The 23500-nt window shown below is 50.0% G+C and overlaps 3 protein-coding genes across 3 annotated transcripts in view; all 3 read right to left on the reverse strand.

The window, feature by feature from the left end:
* The window catches only part of LOC135820154 (uncharacterized), a 7923-nt gene extending 340 nt beyond the window's left edge, over positions 1–7583 (reverse strand). Inside the window, exons 1-3 of the mRNA XM_065333465.1 lie at positions 7014–7583; positions 2948–3020; positions 1074–1391 (exon numbers count right to left, since the gene is read on the reverse strand). Coding sequence (XP_065189537.1) covers positions 1074–1391; positions 2948–2969 — 340 coding nt within the window. The 5' untranslated portion in view covers positions 2970–3020; positions 7014–7583. The remainder of the gene's footprint in view (positions 1–1073; positions 1392–2947; positions 3021–7013) is intronic.
* A 12513-nt stretch (positions 7584–20096) lies between these two features.
* LOC135820155 (uncharacterized) lies at positions 20097–21549 on the reverse strand. Its single transcript, XM_065333466.1, has 3 exons — positions 21534–21549; positions 21251–21370; positions 20097–21040 (listed from the first exon to the last, which is right to left on the reverse strand). The coding sequence occupies exons 1-3, from the start codon at positions 21547–21549 to the stop codon at positions 20097–20099; spliced, it is 1080 nt and encodes a 359-aa protein (XP_065189538.1).
* Positions 21550–21958: 409 nt separating this feature from the next.
* Positions 21959–23242, reverse strand: LOC135820156 (uncharacterized). The gene has a single exon (XM_065333467.1). The coding sequence runs from the start codon at positions 23240–23242 to the stop codon at positions 21959–21961; it is 1284 nt and encodes a 427-aa protein (XP_065189539.1).
* Positions 23243–23500: the final 258 nt, after the last annotated feature.

Consider the following 23500-nt stretch of genomic DNA (forward strand, 5'->3'; position numbering starts at 1 on the left):
GCTTCAAACATTCTCTTATCTCAATTTCGCTTCCACAGAGCATTGTTCACAGCAACCACGGATGAAATAGAACATGTTCTAACATTGCCAGCGGCGTGTGACTCCGTGTTGGACGGGACACAACCTTCTGCTGACTGTAGAGCTTTTCGCGTCGAAAACTCCCAGATTGTAACTGAAGTTATTGTACTACATTATGTATTTCAGAGCAGGTTTCTGGGTGGCCCAATATAAAAAATGTCATATGCGCAAAAGAGAATTCACAAATTGTTGCATGGATCTTTGTTTTGTTCATGTGTGATGACGGGGGGGGGGGGGGGGGGGGGTCCCAAGTAGCCCTTTCCCAAAGGTGCTCTTTTAATTCGCACTTAGTGCTTTTCGCGTCCCTCAAAATATGCTGAAAAAGTGCTCTTTTTCAGGGAAAACAGGCAAAAAGTGCTCTTTTTACAGTGAAGTAAAGTTCTAAAAAACACTTTTTACAGCAATTACAGCAAGCTTCACCAACTTGTTGCCCCCCCCCCCCCCCCGAAAATGCGGCGTGCCAAGGCCCATCCAGATCGAGCACTCGGAAACTGTGACGTGACCGCATGCATGAGCAAACATATTTTAGCACTTTCTCAGCTAAAAAGCTCACAAAGGGCGATATTTCACCAAAAACGCAATAAAGGGCGAAAGAAACGGGCTTTTCCAAAAAGGGCCAAAAAGCTGCAAAAAAAGGGCAAGCACCTTTGGGAAAGGGCTAGTCCCGATACATGTTTTCACTATTGCTGAACGTTAGTGCACGCATTTGGATCTGTGGGCATTCAACTGAACTCGATTTTGTTGTCATGGAGACAACACAGACGAGCAATATGCTTTCTGGTTGCCCATAGAAACTGACCAGTGGAAGCCATAACAAGCATTCGAATGCAGTGAGTGCTGATTTACTAAGATGTATATTGTTGCTTCATTGGCCAGAATGAGTTTGAAAGATACGTTCAGCCAATATATAGGCCTCTCCACGAGGAACATGCGAGTCGTATTCAACAACATGATCACCTTCATTATTGAGCAATAGTATTAATACTGTAACTTGCCTAGGCATGGTCGATCCTTCTCTGGTAGCTGGTTCAGCATCTGACGCACTCGGGTGTGGAAGCCCATTTCGGCAACGACGTGACACAAGCGCTTGTATCCATGCAGTTCATCGGCCGAGATGATTTGAACCAGCTTCTTGTTGTGCGCCTCCGGACCTTCCCGCTTCAAAATATTTTCTAGGTTTGCGACAATGGCAAAAGTGCGCAGCAGCTGGTTTTGCTGTGCTGCCTCCCGGAACACGTCGGCATCCACAGTCAGCAGCCATGGATGTATGTCAGCAATGAACTCAGGCGAGTCAAACGGATTGCCTGTGGCAGCTAAACCAAACAACACATGAACACACGCGCATGAGCGCATGCGCGCGCGCACACACACACACATACACACACACACACAGAAGCAGATAAAAAGCACTACTCAACTTGACCCGAACTATTCTGGAGTTGAAATCTATGATTGTAGCATTGAGTTTCTCAACCATGACTACACACATTACAGTATAGCCATATAGCAACGACACATCAGTAGAGACTATCGTAACAGTAGCAGTTCTATTTCTAGTGAGACTACCAAAGTATGAGAAATGCACTCCTGAAACACCACTTCTACCATTGATACTGGTGATACACATTCACCCCCCCCCCCCCCCTCTATCACCACCACCACTTCCACCACCCCCCCCCCCCCCCCCCCCAACCACCACCATGACTTCCACCCCCCCCCCCCCACCACCACGACTTCCACCCCCCCCCCCCCCCACCACCACGACTTCCACTAACACTCTCATCACAATCACTGTAATATCCATCACCACTCCCGTAAGCATAATAGACAGGTTCCCGAGTACGACTTTTCGTGGCGCTACGGATTTTTTATACGTCGTTTTCGAGCAGTGAAATGTTCCGGAGTACGGAACTTATATGTTTGCCGTCATTGCCTAGGTTACGATTGCAAACACGTCACATTCCCGCGCTGTGCCTTTTATTTTGAAAATGTGTACCGAAATCGAAACTTCCCGTGGAAAATCGATGTTTCTCGTACCAAATTTGTACTCGAAAAATCTTTCTGCACTCGATGACGCAAAATCTCCGTGCGAAACATGGCTCGTATGAAAGCTAGTCCCCTCGGATTCTCCGTGCCGAAAAATCGTATGAAACGCGCCTCGAAAATAGCCGTAGCGTCCATACGGATTTTGGCATGGAAAATCGTACCCCGGAACCTCTCTACTCACTCACATATCCAACACCGCATACATATCCAACACCGCTCACATAGCAACAACTGATCTCATTGCTACTACCGCCCTCATCACCACCATTGCAACCATCAGCAGCTGCCACAACCAAGTCAGTAAAGAAAAATTTATTTTACCCTAGTTCCACAAATAAAACAGGGATCCAGTTTTTGAAACTAAAATCCAGGCTGATGTGTACCAGGTAGTCATGGCAACTAGGGGGACAGCATGAGACAATGGGACTTTTAAGAACAGTGTTGTGCTTTAACCCGGACTTTGAGCTACTACGTAACACATGGTGTTTGTATGGCACGTTGAACATCCCTGGCTTGACAGGCTCACCCAAACGCAGCCCAGACCAGCATTGCCATAGACGAGTGCGCGCGAATCGGCACTGCCCCAAGGGCAGTTCTCGGGGCAGCTGGATCGTGCACCCTCGGAGCGAAGCCAGCACTGGTTCGCGTTATAGTTGCCTGTGTCGTCTCTCTCTCAATGCTACGACTTCCTGATGTATACAAACAGTGTCCAGGCGGCAGTACTATGTGCTTGTAGAATGCTTCTGTTTCCATTTGCCACACCTGCATCTGCCACATCCACTGAAAAGAAGAGAATACATTTTAGCAATCGTGAATAACTTACTAGGCACGATATTATTTCCCATCTTCGTACCCCGGCCAGGAGGTATCCTTGTGGAGACTGTCCTACACAGCAGCTGCAATAAGAAACCACAACAGAGCGACAAGTGAGCAGCTCAATGCCTTGAAATACGGTAGGGTGGCGTCAGGCGAAATTACTGGTCAGTCGGCGACACGCATTTTTCACAAAAATTTGCGTTTCACCTGCTGGGAGAGTATGCGTGTACTCGAGTCTCATCCTGAGCACGTTTTTCTTTTTCTTTTTTTCAGCTCCAGTATAGCTGTATTTTTCATTGCAAAGCCGTCCTCGATTGTTGTGTTCGTTGTTCAAACGAAGTGGACATTCAATCATGAAGGCAGAGGACATAGGAGCCTGATTGGAGTTTCTCGTGGCATAGGACGGCCACACAGAGACACTTTGGGATTTTCTGAATATAAAATACCGTACGCACGATGCTGAGATCAATTTGTGCGATATCAAATTGTTTGTGATCTACCACATCGAGCAGAATGGGATCCAAACACAAGCTCACCGACGGTTAGGCTGCCGACCTGACTGGACAAATGATCCCTGGCTTCACCAGACGCCAGAAGTCGGACACCATGTCCTTTGCCGTGACGTCCATCTCCAAAAAGAACTCCATCTTCGTCGTGAAAAGGCTTGAAATACTCAATATTCAACCGAGATTCGCGGACTCGCGCTCTCACGGATCGATTAATTTCCTGTTGGAACAGTTGCAGGGCAGCTTCCCGCCACTGTTTCAACAGGCGATGGCTCCAAAGCATGCCTGGAACAAGCCATATCGAGGTTGCAAGCCACCCCTCTCAGCAAAAAATTCGAAGAAATTCGAAATTTCAATGGTGGAAGATATACTATGAAGAGAATTTCAAAAAGTATGTTTCGAGGAGCGATCGCTCAACCTACGTCATTCAAACTTTGCAGGATGGTTCAGACGTACATGCTAGGCATGGAAGCACAGGCGATGATGCCATAGCTGACACACAGAGTAACACACACAGCAGATTCGTGTGCACAGATACTAAATTAGTGGACGTCGTCATCTTCTTCCCGCTGATCTCGAATGTACTATGACGTGCTATTTCGCCTGACGGGGGGGGGGGGGGGAGGCACTAGGCAATAGCAGCAAAAGCAGTGGATATGGGGATGGACCAGCTTAAACTGCCAAGTACTTGAAGAAGTACTGACAGTGATTTTCGAGATCATCGATGCAAAATCTCGGGATTTGCCTCATTTTCTCGGCATATGTAAATGTTTCCACATTTACATGTACACGTATACATGTATGTATTTTCAACTGTTTATGATGACGTCATTGATCAGATAATGATGTAAAGTACATATTTTACAAATGTTATAAACTCACATCTCGTTTATGTGTGCGGTACCGGATTGGGCACGGCTTGTAACTTCGAAAAATGTCTGTAACTCTTAAAGGGGAAGTCCGGTGAAAAATTTAAATTTCAGGGTCGGTAGAGTTTCGGGCGCTGAGTCGAATGGTGTTGGTCCCACGTGTCTCCGACAAAGCGTTCTCGAGATATTTCCGTTTGAAAAACTGAGTTTCGGGGGCTGCGCCATGACGTCATGCGGCCGCGCCACACCCTCTGCAACGTCATAGCGTGCAGCTAGGTCAAAAGGAGTGCGTGAAAGCAATAGTGTCAGTGCTATTTCAAATGATTTGGCGACTGATATTAGTTGGTGCAAGCGACCCCGAAGACCTGTAATTCCTTGTGAGAGTGAGGATGCAGCCATGGCTGGCCTTCATGAGTTCGGTCTGGGGCTGAGAACCTCGGTATTCAGCTGAAGAAATGGCCGTGCGGGCCGGTCAAGAGTGAGCGCTACTGAGTTTCCCGCTGATGAAGAAGCAGCTGCTATTGCAGACGAGGCTGATGTAATTATCAGATCGCTGGAGAGCAGGGTCGCCAAAATGGAGAAGAGTGATGCGAGTGCTCTAAATGTTGTTCCATACCGATTCGCGTAGACTCCAGTAGCCTGCCACATGGTGATGTTTTGGTGCGAACTTGGAATATTTCGGACTACTCAATTGGAGAACAGTGCAGGCTCTTTGAACCACGGGCACGACTCTTCGCTCGCAACGCTATGGAATCTGAAAGTTCTAGGTCCAGGAGCTGTTCGCTGTTTTGTCACTTGTCACGGTTGTGCACTCATCGCTGTAGCATAAAATAATGAGGCGGGAGCGGAAAACTAAAAGTAATTTTCTTTCTCAAAGCACAATCACCGGCACCGGCAAGGAGAAACGCACGTTCTCTGACTACATGACTGTACAATACGACTGATACGAGTGCAGTACATGACAAGTCCGTCTGTTGACTAGTTTTCTGAGTCTTGTGTCAGTTGTGACTCGAGTCTTGTTGTAGATACTACCCCAGCACGGCAGTGCAGGAGTAGTTCCGTCTGTGATGAGTTTGTTGACTTTACTACAGCAAGATAACACACTGCACGCACTGCAATCTCTGCATGCACGCAACGCACAGTAGAGGCTGACGGAAAAAGTCCAAATCGGAGACGGCTAAAATACGGTATAACCTCGAGGTTTACCGAGCTGAAAATCACAGAGTACGTAGTGTTTGTAACACTGAATCGAATGGTCTTGGTCCGAAGAAGCTGCGACAAACGGTTCCCCAATCGAACGCGCTCTGAATATGGCCATTTTTGTACACAACTAGATGGTGTGGCTACCTGGCTGCACGCTGTGACGTCATCACCTGGATCTGGGTGATGCGCGCTCAAATTCGCACATGTTCGATTGGGCGTATCTGACGAACCATAAGCCGCAGCCTCCTCGGACAAAGACCATTCGACTCAGCGACCCGAACTCTACGGACTGTGAAATTTAAATTTTTCACCGGACTTCCCCTTTAATCACACACATTTTGATAGGGACCATAGATATGGCATGTGACGTCATTATTTCGGGAGGCAATCCAAAAATGCTGGATAATCCCTAATAAAAATTGGGAAACTTGGCAGTCATAGGTTCCATCATCACCACCACTCCTGCACCCCAGGTGATTGTAGACACTGGTTATTGAGCTACCATTGTCAGAACAGCCATGCGCAAAAAAAGTGAATGTTCACACTGCGGCAGTGTAACGTCATCGCCTTACCAAAGCATTAGGGGTGCGACGGGAGACTTTATTTATTTACGTTGCAAACCCCATTCAGTATGCATGTACATGAGCATGTGGACAATGCCGCACAATGAAATCCAGTCGTGTCACTCAAGTTTGCGCCTTGCACCATTTCACGGCCCAGTGTTCACTGGTCTCGACCCGTGCAACGCCCGGCGCGTACTTTAGTGACGCGCCTAGATTTCATTGAGCCACACTGACTGAGCATCGACGGTCGGTCGTGTTCTTCAAGACCATAAGATATGTTCTGCTCTACGTTACGGGAACGCAACGCGAAGAATCCCGGAAACGCTCTTCACGTTCCCGTAACGTAAAGAGAACCTGTTCTGCTCTATGTTGTCTATTGTTGACGTAGAGAAATCGTGTGTACTGGGATTTTCCCCTTCCATATTGGGCAGTTTTCTGCCTGCATTTGAATGATACCCAGCAGATCCCTATACGTATTTTCTTTGCGTGTGTCGCAACGTAACTCATCTACGCGTAGAAATCTGGACCCAAAATTCGCGAAGCCGTAGGCTCTAACCCAGGCACCTGCTCTCTACGTGATTTCTCTACGTTCACTCAGAGGTTTCACGTATAGCAGAACCTCTCAACTATGCAGGTCCTCTATAGGATTTTTTTTACGAAAATTCTACAAACTCCGCTCAAGACCAGAGCCGAGAAAGATTAATAAATTACAGGGAGGACGAAGACACGACTAGAACACAGATTGAGAAGTTGAGGATTGAGAGAACAAAACACCTATTGAGTGGGTGTTGTTGAGTTTTATTTTACTTCACAAGGCCAGAGTCGGGGCTGACTATCCACAAGCGCAGCCGAGTACATAACAATGCAATCACTTCTGTATCCAAAAATAATATTCCCCTGCACTGAGCTCATATGCAACGGCGCGCACTTACCTAGCAGCCCTTTTCGCTCGGATTCCCCACCGCAAAGTATCGCTGTTGCCTTGCAGAATCACTGCACACGGTAAACCGGACGACGGGATCGCAGCATGCGGAATCACTGCACACGGTAGACCGGACGACGGGATCGCAGCACGCTAGCACAGTAGCAGCGTGCCGGCAGAGGAAACCCTGAATCAGAATGACTGTAGTCTGAATGGTCGGAATGCTGCGCCCGCTCTTGATCTCTACCTAGGGTGGCGCTGCACTTGAAGATTTTCAGACCGCCGGCCGAGACGTTGGTTTGCGTTAGTAGAGAAATGACTTCCTCATTCACTCATTCAAGGACCAACACTGTCACTGATCTATCTTTCTTGCCGCACTCACGCTGGAGCGCATCGCCCGTCACCGGCCGTGTGTATGACAGTGAACTATACAGACACGGACTGAGCTACACTGGGCCCTTGTGTAAATTCACCAAGACTTGAAGTCTCGATGGCGTGAAGTTCGAAGGCAGACCTACGAAGTGCTAGTGCCGGGTGTAACACCAAGACTAGCATTAGCAAGAGGCAAGACAAACTATTTTTCACTTCACTTCTCTCTATAACCCAGACTCCAGAGTAACAGACGAGTCGATAGGGCCAGGGAGTCACTGCATAAAATGGTCCACTGCTGGTCACATGTATTTTGACTCGGGCCGGAGTCAGTCTTCGGCAAGCGTTCTGAGGCTCTGCGAGAGTGTAGCCACTTCACACGAGTGAGAGTCGGTTTCTGATAACCATGGTGCATGATAACAACATGACCAGGGCCCGCCCCGCTGATCTCTGAGTCAGCTTGTGAAAACCAGGAGGATCCCACCGCCGCGCGAAAATCCGCGATTTCATAATGATTGTCACATGGTTTTTGTAAAAGACTGTGTCACAACCCAAAAAAAACACCGCTACGGTCATTATGTAGCACTGTATTCCCGCAAATCCCCTATTGGAAGGGGAAGCCTCTCTGAACTGAACTTGGCCAGCGAGGGAGATGTACAAACACAGTGGAGTCCATGTACGATACTCGATAGGCAAACTGTGAATGTTGGACAGCTGATATCATGCTGTCAATGGCAACCGTTGTCAATCGTCCAACACTCTAGTATTGCTGATCGCGTGACTAAAGTCGTAAAGAAAGTACTCTGCACCACATAATTATCATGATTAGACAGTCCTGGCTCCAGTGTGTAGGCTAGGCTGTGTTCGTAGAACTAGAACTAGAAGCGTCACCAGCGCCATCCGGGCCGCGCCGCTCACCTCTCTCTTGCCGCCGCACGGTTGAAGCACCCGGATGGCGCTGGAGACGCTTCTACAAGTAAATAGTTCTAGTTCTACGAACACAACCTCCCGTACCCAACGACTAGCTCGAGACGCCTAGCGCTTTCGCAGCACGTGATAACCACGATTGGCACAGCTCAGGCACGCCTAGCCAGGCGAGACTGGATCATGGTCCTGGAGTGAAGGCGACATTCAGTCCTGTAGCATGCACGCCAAGGACGCTCTATCACACAATAATCAGACGGCAGCTAGGCACCGGCGCCCGCCGGCATAATTATTGGCATAATTTGGTGGTTGAAAATTTGGAGCATAATTTGGCATCCTCTCGGAGGTAGGAGGATAACCACACGATTATACCACATTTCTAGTATGTAGGCTATACAATTGTGTACAATGCACCTGATCAGTGCTGGTGGTCTGCATGGTAAAGCCACTAAAGGGTTCGGAGGTCATGCAGATAGTGTTTTCAATGAAAATCAGGGTAGAAATCATGGCATTACAGCATTGTATGCTCGAACTCGTCTTCTTCAAAGTAACAGTTCTTTCTCACACTGACACAGTACAATCATGTAGCAGAAGATGCGAGTGAATCAGCCTTCATCACATCATCAGGTATCCAGGGCGGCCGAGATAGTGGCGGGAAGTCCGCCTAACTCCGTGTACATGTACATGTACATTACATTTGTACATTATGCATGTTACGAAGTCATGACCTCTGGATTTTAGCAGCCATGATATGACTGCAGGCTATGGATATTGCTCTAAATTGTATAGTTGATGTTCGGTCATGATGGAAGGAGAAGTGGAGCTACGGGAGAGATGAGCTGATTATACTACACCATCGTTGGAGTACCGTGGCTGCAGGGGGCGGAGCTGTGCGGGTTGTTGCTGTGGATATTGCTGGAGCGTTCGATCGAGTCTCCCACCCAGGTGTGATCCACACGGATCAAACGGAAATATCCACAAAGCCCAGCAGTACGGTGTATCCGGCATGCTCCTTGCATGGTTGGGGGACTACCTGCTGGACAGGCGCCTGAGTGTTGTCGTTGGCGGGCAGTCGTCCAGCCCACACCGCATCACAGCCGGTGTTCCGCAAGGTAGCTTGTTGGGACCAACACTGTTCCTCCTCTACACGAACGATACCGATGACCACCTTCCACCAGGTGTAGATCCGGCCGCTTATGCCGAAGACACAACGCTGTTTCAGTGCCTGTCCACCATGGATACCATTGACCACAGCTCGACAGTCCTGCAAAATGCTCTCGATGCCCTTGTGAATTGGGGCCCCAGCTGGAGAATTGCGTTCGGGCCAGCCAAGTCCCAGGCCATGACTATTGACCATCACCGCCCCGCCTGGGACCTCCCAGCAGTACAGTTTGCGGGTGTCCCCCTGAATGGAGAGAGTAACCTCAAGCTTCTTGGGGTAACCTTGGACAGCCAACTTTCCCACCGCAACCACCTCCGTACCATCGCCATCAGAGCACGCCAGCGTCTCGGGCTCCTGCGGAAGGCCTCGCCGCTCCTGGATTCTCGCAGCCGAGCTACAGTGTACCCTGGGTTTGTACGCCCAGTAATGGAGTACTGCCCATTGGTCTGGATGGGCGCAGCAGATTGTCACTTGCAGCGACTTGACCAGACGCAGCGCTCAGCCCTCCACTTGATTGGCCCCAGCGCAATGCTGCAAAGCCTGTCTATCCGGCGCATGGTAGCTGCGTGTACCTACATTTACAAACTACTGTGCTCCAATCCTACCAGCCCACTTCGTCAGCTCTTGCCTCCCTCTCAAGCCCCCCGACCAGCCCATGTTCGACCCACTCGTCTCTCTCTCGTCCGTCTCGACATGCATAACTACCAGCTTGAGACAAGGCTACCTGTCAATAGCCGGGAAAGTTGCCCTAGAGCTTTCACCGCCTGTGCTGTCCCTGTATGGAATGCCCTGCCACCCGCCGTCCTCAGCCAGCCACCTGACCGGAAACGGCTGCAAAGTTTCAAAGTGTCTGTCTTCCGGCACCTCCGTGCCCAGCAATGGCACTGGGCCACTGACACTTTGTAAGATGTATGCACATCTGCCCACACACTGCTGCATATTGCCATACGCCTCGTGCCCTGCTTAGTCTTTTCTCTGGATCTGAATGTGCACCCCTTACGCATTATATAATTATACTTTATTTAGTTCTCTCCCCCTCTCTTTGCCCCCAACCCTCCCCGCTCGCTCTCTCTTTCCCTCTCTCTCTCTCTCTCTCTCTCTCTCTCTCTCTCTCTCTCTCTCTCTCTCTCTCTCTCTCTCTCTCTCTCTCTCTCTCTCTCTCTCTCTCTCTCTCTCTCTCTCTCTCTCTCTCTCTCTCTCTCTCTCTCTCTCTCTCTCTCTCTCTCTCTCTCTCTCTCTCTCTCTCTCTCTCTCTCTCTCTCTCTCTAATTTTTTTATTATACTTTATTTAGGAAGTTGGTTGCTCCAACGAGGAGCACACGCTTCTTGCCGAACTTGACACTTGACTGACTCACGACTGCCATCCGGAGCACACGAGGAGCACGTCGCACCTTCCGCTCGGCAAACCTGAAAGAAAGCACCACTCCCTGCTCAATACACAACTTCCTGACTATTACCGCCGAAGTCGCAAATTCTAAGTTCATACTTTATTTAGTTCTCTTATTTAGTTCTCTTGCTCCCCAACCCTCCCCGCTCTCTCTCTCTATCTCTCTCTCCTCTCTCCCTCTCCTCTCTCTCTCTCTCTCTCTCTCTCTCTCTCTCTCTCTCTCTCTCTCTCTCTCTCTCTCTCTCTCTCTCTCTCTCTCTCTCTCTCTCTCTCTCTCTCTCTCTCTCTCTCTCTATCTATCTATCTGTCTCTCTCTCTCTCTCTCTCTCTCTCTCTCTCTCTCTCTCTCTCTCTCTCTCTCTCTCTCTCTCTCCCTCTCTTTCTCTCTCTGCTATTGGCGCGCCTGGTTGTGATGAAGCCGAGACCCAAGGTCGGCAGAGCATCCCAGACCACGCCACCACTCCCCTTATTCATGGCTCACACATGACGGGTTTACGTGGCTCTAGTAAAAAATAAATTTAAAAAAATTATTCGCAGGGTGAGGGTGACATCGGTTGAACGAGTATGATGATTACGAAGACAGCTGAACATGATCTTCAAAGGTAACTCAAACTAATTTGGCAATGAAATAATATTTTTGCTGAAGTACAAAAGAAATCAAGTAATGAATAGAAGATGGAAGTGTAGTATCCCTGCCCGACCAATACGGAAGCAGTACGGAACTAATACGGAGCTTTGCCTGATGTATATTTAGTGTATCTCCGTATGTAAGCGTACGGCGTCTGCTGCATATAAGCGGCTGCGCATTTCTGTTTTGATGAAGAGAAGATTAGATTAGATTGGATAGCAATGAAAGCTAACTCGAAGAATAAGGATTCAGCCTCTAGGTGAGCACCGGAGAGAAAGTTATTTATTTTGCCGCTTCTTCTTTCACGAACGATTATATCTCAGGTGTGTACCTGAAAGTAGAATAAAAGTAATTATTGTTGATTTCACCACACTCTTCTCGGCTAACCATTACATTGGTGGCAGCGGTGTAGTTTTAAATAAAACAACGTGATTCGACCCCAGACTCCGATGGCTCAACCCGCTGCAGCTCCGTGCGACGAATCAAGATAAGAATTATGTTTCTTGCCTTCCTGGGCCTGGCCCTGCTTAGCCTGCAGCACAGTCAGGGTGCTAGCGTGGATCACCCTTCTCTCCGCACGGCATCCACTGGAGACTCCGATGGCGATTCCAAGCGACCCGCTACCTACATGTATACTACCGGTGGTGATGGCGAAGCTGATGAGGACGACAACAGGCAGGCTGCTGCCCAAGACAAGGAGGGTATTCCCCAAGACCAGCAGCGTTTGATTTTTGCAAGCACGCAGTCGGAAGCAGGAGCCCACTCTTCACTTGGTACTTCGCCTCCGTGGTGGAATGCAGATTTTCGTCAACACTCTTCCTGGCTAGACCATCACTCTTTACGTCGCGCAAAGTGATGCTATCGACAATGTGAAGACCACGATTCAAGACGAGGAGGGAGGTCATTTGTCTGACGCCGAGCTAGCCGCTCTGGGTGACCGGCTCAACCAAGATGAAGATAAAACCTGGCTTGCCCTCCGCCGTAGCTCCAGTCGCCGCCGTGGTTACTAACGCTGATTCCAGGTATGGCATTTTCTTTCCTGTCTTCCTTCAGTCTCCCTGTTCTCTTCAGTCTTCCTTTATGCGAGTGTGTGAATCCAGTTTAGTTTGGTAGGCGTCTGATCATGGTGAGCCACGGCTTACCCAGCTAACGTGGGACAATGTGTGTGACAACGCCCCTTATAGTTATAGTGTATTCAGTTCGGTTTTTGAACTGCGATGTTCCTGGCGGGTTGTGCCAGCGTTGTGCAGCAAGAGTGCTGTGGCTTCAGTTCCTATTTGGAGGACAGTTCTTTCCCCTTTTGACCCCGTGAGACCGTGTGAACCTGGTGTGCTTCTACTTTATGATTTGTTATTAGTTCATTTCTTCTGTCTACTCTAAACGTTATCATTTCCGATATAATTTGCCATCTTCCGGTTGACGCTGTGTTCGTAACTCCTCACTAATTTTTGGAAAATCACGAGGGCGTGATTATCTGTAGGAAGGGAGGGTGTAGTATCCCTGCCCGACCAATACGGAAGCAGTACGGAACTAATACGGAGCTTTGCCTGATGTATATTTAGTGTATCTCCGTATGTAAGCGTACGGCGTCTGCTGCATATAAGCGGCTGCGCATTTCTGTTTTGATGAAGAGAAGATTAGATTAGATTGGATAGCAATGAAAGCTAACTCGAAGAATAAGGATTCAGCCTCTAGGTGAGCACCGGAGAGAAAGTTATTTATTTTGCCGCTTCTTCTTTCACGAACGATTATATCTCAGGTGTGTACCTGAAAGTAGAATAAAAGTAATTATTGTTGATTTCACCGCGCCTACCACTCGGCTACCTATTACAGAAGTAAGGTTTTTTCTTTTTCATGTTGATCTCTAACATGCATGGCCATATGGACACCTTGGTGTGGGGATACTCATGTATTTTGTTGTACTTATGGCCACTTGCAACTTGCAAGCACGAAAAAAGGCACAATTTTCCGAACTTCGAGGCTCCATAAGTACAACAAAGTGGATATAATATCCCCGGGTGCCAAAGCATAATACATGTATGAGGATTTTATGAGCATAATGCGAGAATCCATGAAAGCATAATTCCATGATTTCGCGAGCATAATCCGCCGGAGCCTAACGGCAGCCCGGGCATGGCAAGGAAAGCAGCCGAGAACCATGGCAACCAGTACTAGTCACGTACAATGGACATGGAAGTCCGGTGAGGCGCGTCTGGCTCGACATTAGGCTGTACATGTATTTATTATTGTGATTATACGCATTCCCGCGTTGAAGTGTAGCTTGTGAGCAACGGGAACGAGCTGCTGTGCAAGGACATGGAGGTAGAACAAAAATCTGCAGTGCTTATTATCCACTGTCAAATGGTCTCATGGAGCGATTCACCCGAACCCTTCTTCGCCCACTTTGACAGATGGTGATAGAATCCCAGAAGGAGTGGAATAGTATCACAGCAGCAACAAGCAATCGTCCACAAAGCTGTCTCCCTACTTTATTGTATACGTTAAGCTGATGCGTTCACCTGTTGAGCTTCACTCTGCCGCTAGTGCCCAGTCAGATATCTATCATCCTCACAAAGAAGCCAAGAAGAGGTTTTTGAAACATGCTCCCAAGCACGAAAGCGCTTCAGCTAGCTTCCATTATCTGATTGACCTTGGGGATAATCCCAATCCAGCAGCAGAGTATCTTATAGCAACAATGATGCACCACCCGGGAGTGTGGGGTACCACTGATGAGATTTCGGCCATGAGTGTGGGGTACCACTGATGAGATTTCGGCCGTGGCTGACTGGCTTAACCTTCCAGTAGTTGTAAGATACCAGGTTGGTGCCAGACTCTAGTGGCACAGGCACCCACCCAAGAAAGTACTCCTACTGCTAAGGGTGTAGCAATTTTGCCATCTACTTAGTCAACTCGTCTGGTGTGCTTTGGAAGAGTCACAAATCAAGTGATGCTTACCAGTACTTCAGTAGCCCGATGCTGAACATCACTGGCTGTCATTATGTGAACCTGTTTCTGCTTTTGGTTTTCCCAACTTGCACTTCTCCCAGCTCTGCACTTCCCTTTTTGGCCCTGTTTACCCTGAAAGAACATAACCATGCACTGCTTGAACTTTACAATTTCTTGGTTTCCTCAGCTGATGCCTTTTCATGCTCTGGTCCCATTGTGTGTCTCAGTCTCTTTGTGTGTGTGTGTGTGTGTCTGTGTGTATGTGTGTGTGTGTGGTGTGTGTGTGTCTGTCTCCCTCTGTCTGTCTCCCTGTGTCTCTGTCTCAGTCTCTCTGTCTCTCTCTGACTCTCTCTCTGTCTCTCTGAGACTCTCTCTGTCTCTCTCTCTCTCACACTCTCTCTCTCTCTCTCTCTCTTTCTCTCCCTCTCTCTCTCTCCCCCCCCCCCCTCTCTCTCTCTCTCTCTCTCTCTCTCTCTCTCTTTCTTTCTTTCTTTCCCTCTCTTCGTCACTGTCTGTCACAGCCCAAAACCGGTGCATGTACTTATGGCCTGTTGAAGTGCATTACTAGCATGATTCTCTTGTAGCAAGCTGCCGTGCGCGCGCGTGTGTGTGTGTGCTTGTGTACATGTGTGTGCATGCGTGTGTGTCTGTGTTTGTACTAATGCTCTGCTCGGCAGGATAATGTTCATGTCCGCAGCCAGTGGTTACTGGCAGCAAAGGCTTCCTTTATGTACAAATGCATGCTCATACTATTTGGGATGCTTTACTGTTTGTCGTGCCATGGGAAACAGCAAAGCATCCCAAATAGTATGAGCATGCACTAATCTTGTACATAAAGGAAGCAATTTCATGTCTTTCTGCTGGTCAATTTGTCATCTCGATGGTGTTATAATTACGAGTATAAATGTACTCATAAGTTGAGGGAATGGAAAGGGGAAAAGTCTAAAGAAAACTGTCAACACCAAAAATTGTACATGTACACACGTCCAAGAGCACTACACATCATTCGTTGGAACTAATACTGGTATTAGTTCCATGCCCATAGGTATAAAATATACAGTCATGTACATGTAGAATATTACCCTGAGAAAGTATGCTCATTGCGAAGTTGTCCTTTTGACTCGAACCATTGTTCGTGTAGATGTACATTGTATATATCAGTGGGTTCAATTGGTGGCGAGAGCTAGAGGTCAGCGTAAATTGTTTGGGGTGGAATTCGGCACGAAATCTACGCTGAGTACTTTTTGACCACAATTCAACGCTGTTGTGTTGGTCTTGAGAACTCTGGCAAGAAAGCGAAGGAAAGGATTATCGCTTGGAGCTTTTCTCGAAACTGAGGGCAGTCAATGCCCACATACACCGAAACATTGCCTCGGATCAAGACTATATCGCCAGGGAAGCTCTTGTGGGCGAGAAATAAAGCAGTTTTTGGCGAAACCGTATTGAGCTATTAAAATTTCAAATTATTATTTCCCAGGCGTGTAGTGTAGTCTTGTTCTCTACATGTACCTGGTTCAGTGATGTGTGTGTGTGGCGGGGGGGGGGGGGCATTCTGCTGCATAGTAAAGTTCCCGGGGGTACAAACACTGCATAGTAAAGTTCCCCGAGGGTCCAATCACTATACTCCGGTGCATAGTACTTTTCCCCCGGGGCCAAGCGCTAGGGGGGGGGGGGGGGGGGGGGAATAGTACTATGTGACACCGGCACCCTCAGCGCGTACAGAACGCTGTGTACAGTGCACATGTTGATCCGATGCGACCAGCAGTCCAGCACGCTGCAGCGCATACATGTAATGCATGTTTGTACCGCTTATCCACGGCTGCATGGCCAGCGCCCTGGGGCCGCTAGACGTCTGACCGGATTTACATGTCCACGACAGTACAGTGTATAGTTAACAGCTGTACACGGCGGTGACCCTAGTTACGTGCAGTGTCCAGCGGATAATCTCGGATGTTCGGATCATGAGTCTGCCGGTACCCGAGCATCACAGCATTGTGGAGCATTGGAAAGGAAGAAAACATTTCGTGAGGTGTGAGCGGCAGTACGAGTTTCATAGTGGATACTGCACCACTATCAGGAAATCCCAGGTGTTGGGCTACAATCGGCACACACTGTACATCGGGAGGTGCAACCCTTGTCGTGTCTGAAATGCGTGCAGCTGGAGAACTGTCTGAACACCATGCGTTGGACCAGTACAAGACTTTGCATAGACAGTAAACACATAACAATTTTACTACAAAGTCATTTTAAAACGTTTTATTATTATTTGAGGGATTCTCCAAAGGCCGAAGCCTAAATCAAAGGGGTCTCCGAGAATAAATATACGTGTACATGTACGTGTACAATAGGGTGCAATAGAGTGCGATTTTTAAAATGAGGAAAATATTAAGATAAAAAGATTAATGTGAAGAGGTTAATTTAGACGTCTGAGTAGAAGCAAGCGAAAAGGGTACTGGTAAAGAAGGGGGGGGGGGGTAATCAGGAAGTGAGAAAACCTTGAGGATGGAATCTATACCTGTGGAAATGGGACTTAACGTGCCGGCTAAATATTTACGGTTTAGCACTTTTTTAACTCGGATACTGAGCCAGTAATAAATTTAAAACAGAAGAAACACATGGGAACGAGCTATGCAGCAACTATCCACGACTGTAACAAGATGATAAATACAGTCAGAAAGTGCGATAATAGGGCACAAAACTGACAAGCTACTGAGACATTCAGCCACCTGGGACCTACATGTACTTGAAGTAGCTCTAACACACCTCCATTGCGCAAACCAACAGCCTTCCAACTAATACTTGGAAGGTTCATGGTTACGTAGGACCGAAGAGGGGAAGGTGAGCGCAGCGGAAATGTGCACCTGATGAGCCGTCACGAACAACACGGAAAAACGTACGTCGTGTGGAACTACAATGTCATGTACTTGTTAGTGTAGTCAACTCGTCCACAATAGTGTCCTGCATGAGGAGTACTGTTAGATATTGGCGTCCGGTTTTGTACAATTCGTTTTCGCAAAGCCCCCCCCCCTTCCTTTATCTCCGATATTGCTGACCCATCCAAGTTGGGTGGTCTGTTGCTTTGCTGCTTCGAATTGTAGTTAGACCGCATTGTCATGTTATTAACTGGTCTCGTCATCGTCCTGTAACAGTCGGCATTCTTTGTTGCCGTGGGACTTAGCTTGTTGTCGTGGGATGTAGTATAACATGTGCAGTCATTATGATGAATTTATAAGAAAGGAAAAGGACCAAGGAACTAATGTCCACTAACACCACCAGTTACTAAACAATCAGCTCATGCGATAACATTGCACGACACTGACCGACGGTACTGACGTTCTACAACTAACTGGGTAACAGCTCTAGCACATCTTGGATGGGCACTGGTGGTGTTAGTTTTTCTTTTCTTTTTTTTTCTACAAAATCCACATATCTCCAGACACTGGGGTGAATGATGGAGTGTGGTGGTGGGGCCCATTAAGCTCCGCCGACCAGAGGTCTCGGCTTCATAGCTCCATGGACGCACCAAAGGGATATTGGGTAGGGAGGATTAAATTGAAAAAGAAAACAGAAGAAAGAAAATGGAAAGATTGTATTGCTCAGTGAGCAAAAGAATAAGTTGAATATTGATGTGAACGCTGTTAGACTTTTAAATTCAAGAGGAGACTGTCTGTGAGGAGAGATTACATGTATGTCCAAGCAGGGTAGGACACTGTACCCTCTTACTCGCGTATGATATGAGTGGCCCAGTGCCAGTTCGTTCTGAGGAGATGGTGATAAGCTGCTGTCTTGAACTTTTGGATGTTCTTTGGGTGAAATGGGTGGGGAATGATAGAGGTAGGCAGCTGGTTCCAAATTGGGATGACGGAGTGGGGAAAGGCTCGGCTCACATTGTTCCGGGAATTGGCAGGAAGAACATTCTGTAACTGATGGGGATGCGCGGTGGACAGTCGTACAGCCTGGCGGGTGAGGCGTGTGGTCCTGGGTTGGTGTGTCGGGGGTGGAGCCATTCTCGAGAGAAAGGCGGGAGAATTATCGCAAAGGGCTTTATACAGGAGGCAGAGGGCAGCGATGGTGCGGCGAATTATGAGGCTAGGAAGCCAGCATTGCGGATGTATTGCCTTGATGGCTCGCTCCTGCACCCAGTCCAGCCGATTCAAGTGGGAAGGAGCTGCCCCCATCCAGACGATTGGGCAGTACTCCATAACCGGCCGGACAAAGGCTTTGTAGGCTCGAAGCCGGGCAGGAATAGTCAGCAAGTGAAATGCCTTGCGCAAGGCTCCAAGTCTCTGCGTTGCTCGGACTACAACAGTTCGGATATGCTGGCTGAATTTGATCTGATGGTCAAACGTGACGCCGAGTACTTTGATGGAGGGCTGCTCCTCGACAGGAGTTCCATTGAAGACAATGGGGGGTATTGGCCAGTCCCGACGATTTTAGTGCACATTACAGCGTACTGTGTAGTTATTCCCGTAGCTATGCAGAAGACGTTACTTCAGTAACGTCTGGCGCTAGCCAGGGTCCACACAGCTTTAATTTGGTTAACCCTCACACCACAGAAGAGATGAGCCAGTGGGGTGTCGCAAGCTTATATTGAACGTGAGCACGACATGATTATTGTGATCATGATGACGTATAACATAGTTCGCGTGAAATGATCGGACTGGGCCGTCTAAGGCCGCCCATCTGTAACATAGTATGATAGGAACAAATAACGCCATCTATCGGCTATGAAAGAGCGTTTGAAAGACGACCCATGGGGTCATGTAACAATCATAAAGGCTGGGTGTACCAGTACATTGCTATGGCAACTGCATGACCACTAAGTACTCGGTAGTACCCACAAGTATATTAATTGTATTGTCTGCGGCAGCCGATGGATGTGCACCATGCGGATTTCGTGCCCATCGGCCGAGCCCGTGCCTCCCCTCCGTCCGGTAGGCGTGGGCGGGTGGGAAACAAAATTGCGTGGCGAGCACTCGCAGCAAAACAGACAACTGGCAAAATTACACCAGCCAGCAGTAGATGAGCCGTCTACGGATGCATCCGCCAGGCGAAGGGTGGCTCATACGGGATGTCGTACGCGAGTGCGACCCGAATGCGGAACTCTGCAAGAGTGCGTGCTTGCGCCAGTCGACTGCGGCGGCACGGCCGAGTGCGTATGGTCACCTAAAGTCATCTTGCGGGAATATTCCCCTGCGGGGGCGCGGCCCGTGGCGTGCTGGTTAACTACGGTTTGCGCAACGCAAACCAACATTTAACCCTCACACCACAGAAGAGATGAGCCAGTGGGGTGTCGCAAGCTTATATTGAACGTGAGCACGACATGATTATTGTGATCATGATGACGTATAACATAGTTCGCGTGAAATGATCGGACTGGGCCGTCTAAGGCCGCCCATCTGTAACATAGTATGATAGGAACAAATAACGCCATCTATCGGCTATGAAAGAGCGTTTGAAAGACGACCCATGGGGTCATGTAACAATCATAAAGGCTGGGTGTACCAGTACATTGCTATGGCAACTGCATGACCACTAAGTACTCGGTAGTACCCACAAGTATATTAATTGTATTGTCTGCGGCAGCCGATGGATGTGCACCATGCGGATTTCGTGCCCATCGGCCGAGCCCGTGCCTCCAAGAAAAGGGGGGCGTGCGGTGCTTGCGACCCGTGGCTCAGTAACGCCGCGGCATGCCTGCAGGCCTGCGAACGTACGTGCGGTAAGCTCCGCTGGACCACCGCCCGGCTGCCATCAAGGCATACTCCGGGGCACCTTGGTTCGCCATGTGCGTTGCGCCACCTGCACGGAGGGAGTGGCTACTGTAGCTGGGGCCCAGAACCCTGCGCAACACTACGTTGATGTCATTGGGCGTGAGCCATCGTCCATTGCCGAACTTGAAGAGAGGTTGTTCGTCACTACCCCATGCGCATGATCTGACGTATGCCTCGAGGGCCAGGACGGGGCATATTTGCGGGTCTGCATGGCGATGCAGCACAACCTCGCCACCGCTTGTCAGCTGCGATGTCTTCGTGCGTTGAAGCCGTAAGCTGGCTGTGGCCTGAGAGAGCACGAGGTGAGCGCGCCTGAGAGTTTTCAGGGTACCCGACCCTGCTGGCGACGGGGACGTGTACTCGCTAACTCGCAGCAGACCATGGAATGCTGTCGTCAATGCGGCCCATAGCATGAGCGTGTCGCCAGGGCTATAAGCGGAACGCTGCAGGAAAAGATGTAGTGCCTTGAGTTGTACGGCGGTGATAGCCTGTCTCCGAGGCTGGGCAGTTGCGTGCCGTGGGAGCGATGCGCGTTCTCTCTCCAGGCCTTTCACCAGAGCGGTGAGCCGGCTGGATGGAAGGACTTCGACAGGTCCTCCCCTGCAGAGGAGGTTGTATCTGACTGCGGCCAGGTATACTTTCAAAGTGCCGGCACTGACAGAATGCGACATGGAAGCGGCAAATAGCAGGATGTCATCGTGACGCGGTGACAGCGGGTCGCGGTGAATCTGTTGCATGAACTTGCGGAATGCGTGCCAGCCCGGGGCATATGTGTGTTGCGTGGCTGCGGCCACTGAATTGGATATGAGTTGTTCGGCTCGTGCGGAAAGTGCGGCGGCTGGCGAGCCTGGCAGAGAGGACACAGGAGAAGAGATAGCGTGCCACATGCATCCACCAGTGACCGCGTATAGCAGCGCACATGCCCACATGCGCGCACATAAACACAAGCATATACACAAACATGCGCACATCCATCACCACCTGCCCTAGACAGCGGCTAGGAAGCGAGCGAGAAACACGATAGCTAGCCCTGCGTGCTGACTGGGGCCAGCGGTACGTTGCGGAGGAAGCGACTGCGGTGGCCCTCCTGCGGGAGGTTGCTTTTCTGCGGATAGATGAGCGATCTGGGCTGGCGAGCCATCATGTGAGCGGTTGCATGCGGCAACGGCCAGCGAGCCTGGAATCAACACAACAAAGGGCAAAGAAATTCAGTCAGTGCGAGTGACCCTGCTTCGTACGACCCACCCCCATGAGCGCAGTCATGATCCTAGGTGTAACGGGGCTCTCTGACCGGCGGAGGCCTACTGCCATGAGGCGTGCGGATTTTGCTTGCGGCTTGCCTATTTGATTCCCCATCTAGATGTGTCTATTGCGGTGGTCTCCCTAGGCAGCGGCGGGACCGAACTGCTCCCAAAGAAAGTGCAGGCGTCTAGGGGACCTGATTCAGTCCCTAAGCACACCGGGCGGCAAATCTAGAGGACTTGACTCGGTCCATAAGCACACAGGGATGCGATTCTAAAGGACTTGACAATCCGTAAGCACACAGGGTTGAGGCAGAAATGATAGGCAGTAACACCCCGGCGAGGGCTTAACAACTAGTGCAGAGGTGCAACGGGTGGGGCGTGGCAGTAGGCTGTGCGAGCAGCGATACACAGCGGAAAAAGTAAAGGAAACAAAAGAAAACACGGGGGCAGAAGCAAAGTTCTGTGGTCTCAGGAGCAGAGCGTCCAATCTCGGTAACGGCGGACCCTGGATGGCGACTTCCTCACGCTGCGGCGTGGATGTTTGCGAGTGACGACGGACTGAGGTCGGCCCCGGGCGCCAAGAGGCGGAACCGTGGGAACTGAGCGCGGGATAGGGCATCTGCGATACCGTTGTCCACTCCGGCGATGTGGCGGATAAGCAGACAGAAGTTGTGGCGAGCGGCCGTCTGGAGGGTGCTGCGTATGAGCGCCACGACTCCTGGGTGCCGGCAGGTGCCCGACTCCCAGGCAGCGCACACGGAAGCGTTGTCGCAGTGGAGCAGGATCTTCTTCTGCGTCCAAAGCGGTCCCCACAGCTGGCAGGCGAGGGAGATTGGCCACATCTCCCTCCACATGATGGAGGTGTATGGCGGCGTCTGTTGCGTTGCGGACCATGCGCCGGCGAACCAGCGACCTTGAAAGAAGCCACCGAAGCCTAGGCCGGATGCGTCCGTGAACAACTCAAGGTCCGGTGACCTAGACCACTCTGGGTCGCGCATAAGGGCTTTGCCGTTCCAGACGGGAAGGAATTCCTGCCACCACCGGATATCGGCTAGGGCATCGCTGCTCAGGTGGACGATGGGCGATGAGCTGTGAGCGGAAGTGCATGCATCAATGAGCCGTCTAGTGAAGGTGCGTCCAGCTGGAACAACCTTTGCTGCGAAAGACAGGTGGCCCACTAGAGATTGGAGTTCCCGCCGTGAGGCGGTGTGGCGGGTGGACCATGACTGCAGCAGATGTTGCAGCGCGCGGAGCTTGTCAGTGGGAAGGCGGAGTTCCCCGGTGGCCGAGTCAATCTCGATGCCCAACACGGTGACGCACGTGGATGGACCCACCACCTTGTCGGTGCCAACTGCAGTGGGGACACCCAGGTTGTCGAACACCTGAAGGATCGTGGCCTTGTGGACTGCGGCTGTCGACGATGGCACCACAGTGGCTGGTGGTGATACCGAAACAAAGTCGTCGAGGTAGTGCTCGAGTGCGGGTATGCTGTACTTGTGGCGTAGGATCCACTCAAGCGCGTCTGCTAGGCGGTTAAACAAGCTAGGGGCGGACCGCAGACCGAACGGCAAGACTGTGTCGAAGTAATACTTCGATCTCCATTGCATGCCAAGCAGTGGCCAGTCGTCGGGGTGTACTGGACAGAGCCGAAACGCGTGCTTCAGGTCCACCTTGGTTATCAGTGCGCAGGGGCCTGTTCTGCGAACATGATCGGCAATGCAGTCGATCGTAATCAGTTTGAAGCGGTATTGGTCAGGGTCAATGAACGTGTTCACGCTGTTCCCCTGCGGGGCGGAGAGGTGCATGATCAACCGGTGCCCGCCTGATTTTTTCGGGACCACGCCGACTCCTGATGTGCGGAGGCAGGCGAATGGCGGAGCTGTGAAGGGACCGGCCGTATGGCCCCGCTGGCATTCAGTTGCGAGATATTGGTCAACGACTTCGGGGTGAGCTGTTGCAGAGGACAGATTAGCACTATGAACAGAAACATTACGAGGCCCGGTAAAACCAATGCGAAAGCCAAAACGCAAGTCATTAATCAAAGCAAGAACAAAAGAGGGGTC

This window comes from Sycon ciliatum, chromosome 6 (genome assembly GCF_964019385.1).
Source record: "Sycon ciliatum chromosome 6, ocSycCili1.1, whole genome shotgun sequence".
NCBI lineage: Eukaryota > Metazoa > Porifera > Calcarea > Leucosolenida > Sycettidae > Sycon > Sycon ciliatum.